The sequence below is a fragment of the Fusarium musae genome, chromosome 6 (assembly GCF_019915245.1).
Source record: "Fusarium musae strain F31 chromosome 6, whole genome shotgun sequence".
NCBI lineage: Eukaryota > Fungi > Ascomycota > Sordariomycetes > Hypocreales > Nectriaceae > Fusarium > Fusarium musae.
In genome coordinates, this window is record NC_058392.1 from 2228568 (window position 1) to 2241251 (window position 12684).

Here is a 12684-nt window from a genome sequence, read left to right on the forward strand (position 1 = left end):
CTTTTATTTGCTTGTCTATGAATTCCCTCTTGTGGCTAGTTCCTTGATCAGCCGCCGTTACCGCATCATCGGAACCTCTACTACCGACCGGACTGAGGATTGACACTTTTTTTGCTTTTTATTTAGCTACTCACTTCCCAGTTCGCAGTGACTGCCTATTGATGGGATACACCAATGTTGTCGTATTTTCATCAACCAAACATCGGCATGTGTCAAGATTCATTTCCCGAAAATCAACCAAGATGCTACGTAGCATTGCTAGTCGAGCTTCTTTATAAGTGCCCCCTGGATAGACATGGCAATGGCAATGGCAATTGTCGATGCCTAATGACCCCAGACTTTCTTATACTTCCCCTCTGCCGACTAAATTGGCCAGTCCCTAGCATTGGCTCACTTCATACTAGGTACGTAAGGTACCTAAGTATGTAGCGGCACCTATATCCCGATCCGCGGTCCTGTCTCATAGCGGACATGGATACTGCATACTTTAGGTAGCTAGGCGCATCCCAATCTTCAAAGCGCATAGCCCAAACCTAGAAGCCACACCATCGTCCCCATCAATCAATGGATATCCCTCAGAGACATGCGCCAAAACTTTAGGCATTTCGTATCCCTGGCCTAGCAAGCCCCAGCATCTGAGCCTCCTTCACCTGTAGATCCAAGGTCTAAGGTCTAAGAGAAACTATCACGTGCCGCCTTTTGAGGCGTCATAACTACCTCTGGTAATCTCAACAGCCTTCAGCTCTCGGACTCGATCCTTTCTCTCTCTAGAGCATTGCTCTCTGTTGCTTCAACTCATGCCACGGCCTCGGCTCGCCCAAAGCAGGCCAACATGTCTCTTACGAGACGCACCGATGCCACCTCCAAGTTTACGTCTTCGGGGAGATATACCCCAGAGGCCATGATAGTCATAGTACGACCCCTGTCGAATTTGATACTCGAGTACTCCATTTAACACGCCTTATAGACCTGTGCCACTATCTCGCTGTACAATGGTATCGAGCTGCTTCTCCTCATCTTGACATCATCCAGGCGGCATAACGACCTCTTCTCATGGAGCCTTGCTGTGGCTTCCATCGGTGTGCTGCCGTATGCGAGTGGCTGGCTGGTTCGTTATTTCGATGTTATAGGGGATGTTGCAAATATGCTTATAAACGACATTGGCTGGATACTCCTGACTACCGGCCAAGCTCTTGTTCTATATTCTCGACTCAACCTGCTCGTCAAAAGCGTCTCCATTTTGAAGGTTACAAAATGGATGATCATCCTTAATGCTATCATATGGCACAGTGCAGTTACTGTTCTTTTATTTGCTATCAGCACACAGCAAAAGCTCGACCGCAACGGCGCATTCATCAGGGTCCAAAAGGTTCAGCTGGCATTCTTCTGCGCTCAAGATTTCCTGCTTTCAGGTCTTTACATTTGGAAGACGATGGAGATCATCAAGAGAAGAGAAGCTAGAAACCAGACTCCTCGAATAATCTGGCACCTGTTTGCCATTAACGTGGGAATCGTGCTAGTTGATATCACGCTCCTCGCCGTTGGCTTTACCAACGATTTCCTGTGGCAACAAGGCATCAAGGCAGTGGCCTACTCGATAAAACTCAAGGTCGAGTTCGTTATACTCGGGAAACTCAGCGACTACGTTCACAAAGGAGGTGAATTGATCAGTGCCGAACATCCTGTGTTTGGATTTGTAGAGATGGAGCCTGACCCTCCGCCAAGGAAACAATCGACACAACCTTCGGCTACCCCCGAGGCTACACATTTGGAAAGAGGGAGGAAGCAGTCGACTATTTCTGCTGCTGCAGAGTCATCGCGCAACCGAGAGTTCATGTCCGACGAGATTGCTGCGGATAGAAGCGAGGGTGTTAAAAGGCGTACACTGGATAAGGGCAAAAGTAAATGCATGGATGATTGTTGCAATACGGGCGTTTCGGCTTCAAAATAGTACTATACCCGATGATTAGTCAATTTTTGTGAAATCTTAAACCATTATAATATCTTGAGGCCAGTCGGTACATGGTATATTACAATCCTGAAACTATATTAGTAGTGCTGTACTGTATTATTGGAAGAGTATCAGCCCGGTCGGTCTATTGAACAAAGAATTGCTTAGGCATATATACAATATTATTACAAAATACTACATATATTTACACATCACTCTCCAACTCCTCGTCTATGCTCTGCTCGTACATCATCATCATCATCATCATCATCACCACCACCACCGCCGCCACCATGATCTCGTCATCGTTCACGTCTATTTGTGTCCCTGGAGATGCCAGTCAAACACCTTCATAAACACTTCCTTTCCATCTCCCTCCAAAACATCTCCATGGCAAGGAATCATGGTATGAAAGTCCCACTTGGCGATTTGGGCCATGCTGTCGTTGAAAGTTTCACGGTTCTTGGCGAGGAGATACCAGTTAAATCTCTGTAACCACTTGGTATCACCGCGGGGGTTCTGGACACAGGCGAAGAGCTTGCCAACAGCTCCATCTGCGGGCAATTCTGATTCGGGCACTTTACTGTACTGCTCGGCGGGGGGTAGGTTGAAGAGAAGATCAGCCTGGATCAGGACTTGCTCAGGCTTGTAGAAGAAGACAATCTCAAGGTTGGCGTGGCCGTCGACGTATTCATAGTCAAAATCGGCATCAAAGTCGGGGTCAATCTTGATTTCCCGCTTATTTTCCTTCTTGAAGACAACAGCAAACTCATCGTCGTTGATCTTAGGATCGTCGGTCTGCTTGGCGCGCTTTTCTGGCAGACCCTCTGGGCCGATGATCTTGGCTGAAGGATATTCCTTTTTCCACTCAGAAATGAATATGTGGTGCTCATAGTCCAGAGCTACGATATAGCGGACATCGCCTCCCATCTCCGTGACTTTGGCCTGGGTGGCTTTGGTGAGTGCGACTGGTGAGAAGATGGCAAGGCCTCCAGAGGTGAGCTTGACTACTGGGGGGTCAGTATTGCGCTCAAGTTACTTCTTATGAGTAGGAGAGCATACCTAGAGTGCCTCGGCCACCAATCTTGACCTTTCCAAATCGTGAAAAGGGGACTGAGAAAGTGGCTATGTTGGGGGTGACATTACGAATGACCATGACATGATCAGGGTCTGAGGGGATGAGTTTGGACGACATTTCTGCTGAGTTGGAAGTTTCTGATTGTGTGCCGAAGTTGTGACTCTGTGATGACAGAGTGAGAGAGGTTACAAGTTTGAATCTTTTGTTGGATGATGTCGCAATACGAGGTTCAAGATGTATGACGTTGAAGTCGTGTGTGGGAGTCTGTTTGAATGCACGTGAAAATAGAAAGAATCTTTGTTGGCGCTGGAATGATCTGGATGCGTTGACGTTTAAGTATTGAATTCGAGACGTTGGACGTATCATCACGAGCAAGGTAATTGATTGATTGATTAATTAATTAATTAATTAATCAATTGTCATCCTATGTCGAGGCGGAGCTTGAACTTGGACTTGAACTGGTAATATTCCAGCTGAGAATAGAATTAGCTGGTCTTTGCATTTCTTCAATGACATCAACATTCCGATCCATTGACAATCAATCGGCCGACTCTGGCTGAGTTGGCCCAAGACCCTGGAAATCGGGGCTGCTACAGTAATTCAAGCGTCAATAGTGGATACAACGGAGCAGCATGTGGGTGTTGTCCGTGCTGTACCTACCTACCTAGGTAGGTAGGAATTTGAAATAGGTACCGTACCTCAGGTAGACAAATACGCTGCAGCCCCTGCACTTGTAGGCTGAGATGCAGTACAAGGTCAGTACTGACTGAGGTAACCAATTCAATAGGTTCTCTTATCTACCATGTACCCAGCTGAAAGGTTCCCTGGCAAATAGGGTTAAGGATTAATATGTACTGTCGAAGTTGCTGGCAGCTCACAATTGATTGATTCCAAATATCATTTCAAGGCTAGCTCGATCCATCCGGCACGTAGCTTCACCCCGAGAGCCCGATGCAATAGTCCAGCCTCGGCTCCATCAGGAGGACTCTTCGGTACGTGTATATGTTTCTGGTCAAATGAACGAACTCAACTGAATTATATGGAAGCTCTTTGGTTTCATATGTTTTGGTCATCGACTACATAACTCAACACTCAATATGATATTGTACTATTTGGGAGTATACCTTAGACAGCTTAGACTCACTCCACTCCCAAGACCAAGAGAACATTAGGTCCAACACCACACAAAAGTAACTAACACATATATCTCCTTTGAAAGCAACTGTTAACAAACAAAAACAACAATCAAGAAACCCCCAACCGCTATCTTTTTCATCAGCCACCTGTCAGTTTGTATGTCTTGATTACCAAGACTGCACTTTCAACGACATCTGTCAAACACGTCCATAATGGAATTACAAATGAATCCAGAAACTGCATAAAAACTCTCGGACTGGCCGAGATCCAGGATAGCAATACCTTCACAGGTCCAAGAATATACCATAATGAGCTTGTATAATAAGAGGCCAAAGTTGATACCCATGACGTTTGTATCGCAATATACGTCAACATATGATCCCTCGTCTGGCCGTTGGCAATATCCCACAGGTGTCTTTCCTCGCGTATGTCCAACCACGACCCAAGAAGAAGCAGGAAAAAAACATGGTTGATAACAGCACCCATCTCTGCATACGTAAGTAGGTTGGGGAATTTCAGTGCTTTGCCGTCGTCTTCCACACTCTTACGCATGAAGAAACGGAGACAAGACCAGGAGATAAGTTCATAGACAAAGCTGACAACGGCACACCAAGCCCAGAACTGTTCGAGTATAAACAGCTTCACCAGCACTAGCAAGAACCTAAGCCCCGGTTTCAAGGATTGGAAGATGCCAGAAGCCTTTGTTGATGAATGTGACGACTCAATATCGGCGGTAGCTCCTTTGGTAGAATCCGGATCATCGCTGCCATCACTGTTCCCTGGTGCTGGCGCGTTCGTCTCTTGAGATGCCTCAGGTATGTCTGAGGATGATTCACCAGCGCCGTTGCTCGACATGTCTCCAGCAGGGCCATCTCCTTTCTTATCTTCAGAGACAGCCTCCTTCTCTTCATTACTGTCCTTCTGTGGAGTATTCTCCTCCTTTGGACTACTCTGCCACTTCTTGGGTGAGTCTCCGTCTCTCGGGCTGCTTTGCGGCGTCGTACAATCTTGCGTTCCAGCAGACGAAGGAGGGCTTAGATAAGGGCCCCGGGTCACGGACTCTCTGTTTTTCTTGATCTTTTGCTGCCAAACGCTGAAATCTTGAGAAAATCCAGGTCCGAAGTTCGCCACTGGCTTATTGTCTGGGAAAACAGGACTCTTCGTTTCGCTACTTGCGCTCATCTCTGCATTATCACCGTCATAGTCATCGTCACTACTAACGAAGCTATCGCGAGATCCGCTGGAAGGAGCAGTTGACAAACACTGAGAGCCTTTCGTGCCCGCAGAAGTTTCTGAGTGTCCAAGCATAGAGCTAGAGGGAGAGGCTTCCGATTTCCGGGCGACGTTTGGAGGGAGATCGACTTCGAGCACATGGCGAGCGATATCAGCAAAGAAATTCTTGATGAGACTGAATTTATTGTGGTGTTCCTTTATTGCCAGCACCCAGGTATCAATGAGTTCATTCACGGAACTCGCATTGATGTCGTACTTTTCCAGGTTTTCGCATCCTGCTATTGCGAAATCGATGCGCTCGTTGTTATGCAGGAGGGTTTTCCAGAGCCGCATTGCCATGTAGGGCGAAAGCATGATAGTGCCATCAGGCCCAGGTTGAGGTTTCTCTTCAAGATCCCTCTTCTGTTGCCCTTTTCCCTCCTCGGCCATTTGTTCGACTTCGGTATCCCCACCATCCGAGTCTTCTCCTATATCAGCCAGAAAGGATGAGGTACTGAACTCTTCATTGAGTTGTTGCCCAAGAACCAATGCGTCGTCCATAAGGAGTCCTTCGCCTATGCCAGGAAGCCTATAACCCTGAGAAGCGATAGGCTCATGCTCAAAGGAAGGTTTTGCGCGTATATTATCAGGAACATCGTCAGGCTCGTCACATTGCAACTCGGAATCATTGAGCTCCTGATCTAGAGATCTTGTGTGCCGCTTTTTGAGCCGGATCGCTGTGGGCGGTCTAGAGGCCATAACGGAGGTGCGACGAGCCGGTCCCTTCGGGTTACCATAAGTTTGTGCTCGGTTGTACAGCCACAACTTCCTAGAGTTCTCATTTAGACCACTTAAGGTCTTTTCCATGCGCATAGCATTCTGTCTCCGACGAGAATGACGAGGGGGTCTTGGCTGCCAATTAGCATGTTGGCCAAGTATGATCCTCTCAGTAACTTTGGCACGCTCGAAAGCGTTCCCAGCACTGCCAACGCGTTTGAGCCCGGAAGTTCGATGTTTTGGTATGGGCTTTTCTGGCTTCTGCTCAGGGTTTGATGCAGGGTTAGAGGGCCTGCTCCTCGCCGTCACGAGCAGCCGTTGTTCTGCGAGATGCCTTTCTCTCTCGATTCGTGACGTGTGACTCTGAAAACGATCCTCTATACTAAATATCAGATCTTTTATCTGGCGCTTGGACTCATCGTCCTGACTCCGTTGTGTGGTATGGACCCATTCGAGCAGGTCTTCGAGCGAACTACGGGCCATCTCGTTAAAAGCTTGCATGACTTTCAGGGCGATCTTTTTTGAAAATTTGGAACCCTGTTTGAAACATTCTTCTTTGTAAAATTCCTCTAGATTTGAAAGGAGGCTGTCCTTCTTATGATTCCATTTGGCGACTGTTTCGGCGGTTCGAATATCGAAGTCCTTTTCAAATCCCATCAAGGGACTGGTAACTGGCATCTTGACTGACTGGGTACTAAACGAAGTTGGATTTGAATATGGGTGTGTGAAAAAGTTGCTGCACGATTTCCGGGTTAATGTGACAAAGGCAGCGATTTTGTCCTGCAACAACGTGAAAAGGAATATCGAAACAGTCGCTAATGCTCGATCCAGGGACACGAGGCGTGCGAGGAAGTTATGAAGGGTTAACCAAGCGGCTTACAGCTGCATGGAATGCCTTTGTCTATTCAGATTCCTTGACTCGGACTCTTCTCTTTGACACTGTTTGCAATGTGTCAGAAATAGAACAAGGCGCACGCCTTTTGCCGTGGGCTGACAGTCTTACACAAAGGCTCATCGCCGTCAATTGAGCATTTCTTCATTACCGCCCCGACAACAGAGGTCAGGGAACAGCAAGAACAAAGAAAAAGGGTTTGCTTGCTAAGGGCCTGTGCACAACACCATGTTGGCCATCTCCGAACCACTACCTGGTAGGTATCTCACATGCAAACAAGATGATCCCGTATGTTTCAAGACAATGAATCATGGATTTGAAAGACTCGGCATGTCTTTCCATGCTTCCCCTTTCCCACTCAGCTATACCAACCCCGCGCACCAGGTCCCGAAGTCGTCACCTCCTTTCTGTGAGCAATCATGGGCTCCTTGAGGTCGAATGTGTCAATGATGTCCTGCCAGGTCTCCATGTCCATGGAAAGAATTGCTTGGTGTTTCGCCGCCCCGTGTCGTGTCGGCTCTTCTTCCTCTCCCTCGACATCTCTCTCTATGATTTCTAAACTTCCAGTCAGCGAGTTTCAGATGTCCCGGCCGTGATTAACTAACCAAGCGCTGGTAAATCGAAGTCATCAAAGTCGATCTTCACTCTGCCGTCTCTGACAAGGAAGCTGACATAGAACATGTTCTCGATGGTTTGGCCGAATGATTTGGGATTCACAACGAACCGCATCAAGTCAATGCCACCGGTGCTCCGAAGGCCATGTTGATGCATAATCTTGTTCTGTTCCTCATCATCCATAGTCTCATCAATCAGGTCCGCCACAGTTCCCTGAATGTTCGCCTGGAGAGTTTGTAATTGATGAAGAATCTTGCCGCAAATCGCGGTGAGATCGTTCTCCTTCTTGGCCAGATCCTCGACATTGAGCACTTCGGGACGCGTCTCAGTCAAATTGTTAGGTCTGAAGGGTGCACTTCGCTTTGTAATCTTGCGAGCCTTCTTCTCGACCGACAGAGGCCCAAGGAGGAACCCGGGGAGGGCGGGACGCTTGATGTAAGGCAAGCTGGCAAAACGGCCAAGATGTGGCCAATTCATCATATCGCCCTCGTCCCCGATATCGTCCTCGCCATCTTCATCCCCTCTTGTGGTCCTTCTTCTTTGACGTTGGGTACTCGAGAGCTCGGGTGCATTATCGTCCATAATTCCTCGACCATGTCTCATATATGTGATGCATTTTGAAACAAACTCATCAACATCGATGCCTTGAGAGAGGCTGCCTTGTGTGAGTCTCAAAGTCTTTCGGTAAGATAAGTCGGTAGTGCTAACGAGTAGCCGTGAGTCAATTGTGGCTTCTGTAGTCTGTCTGACTTTCTTCGATAGTTCATCGGCACGGAGAATGGCCTCATGAAGCCCTCGCGAGTCCCCTTGTAAGTATTCCTCGGTGTTCTCCGTCACATCGCGAAGCAAGTCTCTGAAGCCCTGCTGAACTCTGCGGCGCTCCTCCAGTGGCTGGTCAGGATCGTAGATATCCTCATCTTCCTCTTCGTCTTCACTGTCGGCTGTAGGTTCAACGGTCCGTCTTCGATGGTTCGCGGGTTCTCCGTTTCTTGTGTCCGCTCTCTTCCTCTTGGCCCCAGATGTGGAGCGACTTGAATCCCGTTCTCTGACCGCTAAGTTTCGATGCGCCGGTGTGGCTCTTGAGGGCGGCGATGGTGATCGCGAATGCGACGTGGAATCATGTGTTCGAGTAGGCATTCGTGCGACAAAGTGAGTCCTGTAAATGTAGGCATTGACTTAGAATCTAATCTACTTCTGCTCTTGTATCCGTTGATAACTTGTAATCTTAGCGCTTTTTTAAAGTTGAAAGGTTTAGTTGTAACACAATCGCGTCTTCGAGGAGGTAAACGCGACGTGAGTCAGGTACGTACTTCTTTCAATTACCTTAACCTTGAGCTCCACCTGCCCTGGGAGAAGAAGTTTGCGGGGCAGGCAGGGAGGGGTCTCCATACCTACCTAAGGTACCTACCTAGGTACTAACCTTGAGGAGGAACAACTTCAAGTGGCGGAAATATTAGGTAAACTACCTAGCATACCTACGCTTAGGAGGCTCTTTGCTAAGTTTATTCTGACGCCCTATAAAGTTCAGTGTTTCCTTGTCCCCCGACTTCCATTGAATCTGACAACTGAACCTTAGTTGGGTGGAAACCACATGTACCAGGTTTGCCTGAGCCTCATGAATTAAGAGACCGGGTATGGTAATAAGTACACGGTGCTCCCAGGTCCTGGACTATTGGTTAATAACACATCACTCATATAAACAAAAATGTTGTTCGTTCCAGTAATAGTTCTCTTAAGATCTCTGATAATATGATCAATCGCTTTATGGAAACGCTTCTACGCTATGATTGTCCATGATATCAACCTCCCTCCATGAAATAACCCCCACTTGCCGTAAGTATGTACAGTTCGAACGGAAACCTCTTGATTACTTCCACCACTCTCGTAGCAGTTCACCACGTAAAGCTTTCTTCCACAAAATCTACCACGGTTGAGCCCTGCACTGCTCGGGCAGCACCCCGAACATCATCAGCAAGAGCACCAGGGCCACAGACTGTGACGCACATGGCACCCATCTGCTCTTGCACCTCTCGGGCCAGGATGAGGGGAACGTTTGGCCGTCCTGGGAACATGCGCACTGTGGCGCTAGCACTGACAATATCGCGTGGGTTCTGAGGACGGGTGACGAAGATCTGGATGCGGAGGATGTCCTTTCGGTTTGGAATACGAAGAATCGTGTCCATGTAGGGCCGCACCCACTCGAGAGATTCGTATTCGCGGATAATCCAGACAAGTGTAATGCGTCGAGCAGCAGTGGTGCCCTGGTTGTATCCTTCGAGGAGATGGCGGATGTAGGAGATTTGGTGAGTAATTCCAGTGGAGCCGGCAAAGAGGACTGCGTGGCCATAGGAATCAAGGCTGTTATGTCCGGCGTAGGGGCCTTCCATCGCAGCCTTGATACGGAGACCTCGTGGGCATCTGGAGGCACGGCCAAAGAGTTTCTTAGTGAAGCCTGTCTGGGCTCCAATCAGGAAAGAGACTGTAGTGGTCATAGTTGACTTGTCTACAGCGTGGAGAGAATCCTTTTCCGTAATTGGTAAGCTGTTATCGCGTACATGATTGACCCAGCAGATAGAGAAAGGATGGCTCTCCCAGGCACAGAGACCCCAAAAGCGCAGGTACGCATGAGTACCAGGCTCGATATCGACATATCGCGGTAAGTGGAGGGTGACTCGAGTGACATTGCCGGGCATAGCCTCGCACACCGCATCAGTCCACCCTTTGGAAGACCAGTTGACAAAGACAATCCGGAGCATACGAGCGAGGCGGTCGGCGAACCAGATGGCCATAATGGCCATGATCCAGGGAAGTTGAGGTAGGCCACCTTTGAGTGCAGACGAAGCACAGTGTATCCATGTAGCGACGAAGGCAACGAAGGCTAGGACAATGTGAACATTGAGGAAAGTCTCGTAAAAGGCATGACGCAAAGGCGAAACGGAAAGCAGAAGGAGGAAGGTCATAGTAACCGTGCCAACGGCTCCCGAACCTTCAAAAAGTCCATGGGAAAGTTTATGGCCAACACCATCCCAACCCAAGTCGTCGACGGCGACAATGAGCCAGGCGATAGTGTGGATGATGGACTCGAGCACCACAATACGACCCATCCATCGATGTAGAAGATTATAGGTGTCGAAACTGATCTTGAGCAGGCCAATGAGGAGGTTGTTGCGCCCAGCGAAAATGATCAAGGGCACCATATTGACAAGGGCCAAGGTTCCTGAGCGGCCTCGTAACTCGGCACAGAAAGCAAGCTTGTTATCGTTGTGCCAGTTGAGGACGAACATATAGGCGAAGTTGCTGCCCAGGTAGATGAAGAGGATGATGAAGTGAAGTCGCGAAGGAAGAGTTCCCATGCTAATAGCAGAGGATAACTTGAACTCTCGGTTGTGACGTTTGTTCCACAGAGGAGCGTATATGAGGTTCTTCTTGACGTTTGGCATCCAGCTCCATTGAGATATCCTCCAGTACGCTTGTTTGGAGCCGGACACATTCATGGCAGACACCTGGCGGAGTCTCATCCACAGGATTTCAATTATTCTGATGGACAGGACAACAAGGGCCATGATGCCCAAGGTCCACCACAAGGCATCTTTAAAAAGTAAATTCATAGGTTGGTTTACACCATCGAGATTTGAGTGATAGTTTGGAGTTGCCTCAGCATCTGCAGGAGCGGCTTCGTCACGAGATTTGAGGGTTGATGTTGGTATGTATGAGCTGATATCGGCGATCCTGCGCCGCGTGAAATCCATCTTGTTAAGTAGTTGCTCACTGGGAGCGAGTGTAGTAGTAAATGAGAGTCGGTTTCCTTTTATCCGGGGTCTTCAGACGAATGAAGAGGGAGTATTCGCGATTTGCTGTGAATGAATGATGGACAGTGCAATTGTGCGACGAACAAAAGGTTCCCAAATAAGAGTCGAGAGGTCAGTGGTTATTTTAAAGAAAGTAACTGTAAGCTGTCCCTCCTTGTGTTCGCTCTTTGGTGTCAGAACATGATGGTAAACAAATGATTGACTTGGCGCTTGTGTCGATAAATCGTGATCGGCGAGCGAGATGTTCAGTGGTGACTTGGGAGATTTGGTGCTGGTGAAGGTGTGTTCAACACACAATGTAACGCAGCGCAAAGGCAAAGAGCGGCAAGGGCAGCAAAGAACAATAAACAATCCGCGGAGAACAAGGCTGACTTGGATATCGATCACTGTCGCTACAGGGCAGTTCTCAGTGACGTAGAAAGTCCAAGTCGGCTTCACCTCGTCCACAAGGCGATGATGATGTTCTCAGTTGCAGTTGGGAAGAAAGCAGGCCAGGCTGACGATCTCCAACTTTGGGCGGATTTAGATCAGCGGTAAAGAACGGGTCGATGTCAATTGCCGCGAATAAGGAAAGGAAGGGCAAGGGCGAATTGAGACACAGTCCAATCGATAAAGGCAGGCGTTTAAGACGATCGACGTTGACGTTTGGGCGCTTGCGCGAGTATGAAGAATGACAATGTAAGTAAGTACCTTAGGTAGTGAATGAAATATGGAAGTGAGGCAGGAATTGAGGCGCTCTGTCGCAGCACACAAGACAATGGGTACCCAAATAATGAATGATCGACCGGAGGAAACAATGGCAATCGAAGCCAAGCGGGAAACGGTTGTTTTTCAATGTTTCAACCTGTTCTGAGACCCGGAAACTCAAGCAGAGACAAACACGAGGGCGAGAACCGGTGAACAGTGGCCGACAGTGACGAAAGCAGTCTTGTCAGGCGGATCGACGAAGAGAGTGGCCAGCCTCGGCGAAGAATGTTTCAATGGTCCAGAGGACGAAAGAAGAAAAAGATGAAAATGAAACAGGGAACAAACCACCGTAAACGGCACGAAGCAAAGACCAAGAGGAATGAAGAGGCAATACACGAAGCCCAGCGGAGCGGACGTTGTGATAATATGTAAGTATTGTAAACGGGTTCCCCCAGCTCAAGTTAGTCCGCCACTTGACTTGTCAGCCCAGATACAGTGGGCAATCAGGATCCAAACTTGGCCGAAA

General features: G+C 48.3%; 5 protein-coding genes across 5 annotated transcripts; 1 reads left to right on the forward strand and 4 right to left on the reverse strand.

Annotated features, from left to right (window-relative positions):
* Window positions 1–832: 832 nt before the first annotated feature.
* J7337_008539 (uncharacterized protein) lies at window positions 833–1951 on the forward strand (the record flags this gene model as incomplete). The annotated part of the gene is made up of 2 exons (XM_044826156.1): window positions 833–913; window positions 968–1951. The coding sequence occupies 2 exons, from the start codon at window positions 833–835 to the stop codon at window positions 1949–1951; spliced, it is 1065 nt and encodes a 354-aa protein (XP_044679073.1).
* Window positions 1952–2266: 315 nt separating this feature from the next.
* J7337_008540 (uncharacterized protein) lies at window positions 2267–3146 on the reverse strand (the record flags this gene model as incomplete). The annotated part of the gene is made up of 2 exons (XM_044826157.1): window positions 2267–2958; window positions 3014–3146. 2 exons carry the CDS (start codon window positions 3144–3146, stop codon window positions 2267–2269), a joined length of 825 nt encoding a protein of 274 aa, XP_044679074.1.
* A 1158-nt stretch (window positions 3147–4304) lies between these two features.
* J7337_008541 (uncharacterized protein) lies at window positions 4305–6833 on the reverse strand (the record flags this gene model as incomplete). The annotated part of the gene is made up of 1 exon (XM_044826158.1): window positions 4305–6833. The coding sequence occupies one exon, from the start codon at window positions 6831–6833 to the stop codon at window positions 4305–4307; it is 2529 nt and encodes an 842-aa protein (XP_044679075.1).
* Window positions 6834–7405: 572 nt separating this feature from the next.
* J7337_008542 (uncharacterized protein) lies at window positions 7406–8799 on the reverse strand (the record flags this gene model as incomplete). The annotated part of the gene is made up of 2 exons (XM_044826159.1): window positions 7406–7602; window positions 7653–8799. 2 exons carry the CDS (start codon window positions 8797–8799, stop codon window positions 7406–7408), a joined length of 1344 nt encoding a protein of 447 aa, XP_044679076.1.
* Window positions 8800–9554: 755 nt separating this feature from the next.
* J7337_008543 (uncharacterized protein) lies at window positions 9555–11411 on the reverse strand (the record flags this gene model as incomplete). Its single annotated transcript, XM_044826160.1, has 1 exon — window positions 9555–11411. The coding sequence occupies one exon, from the start codon at window positions 11409–11411 to the stop codon at window positions 9555–9557; it is 1857 nt and encodes a 618-aa protein (XP_044679077.1).
* Window positions 11412–12684: the final 1273 nt, after the last annotated feature.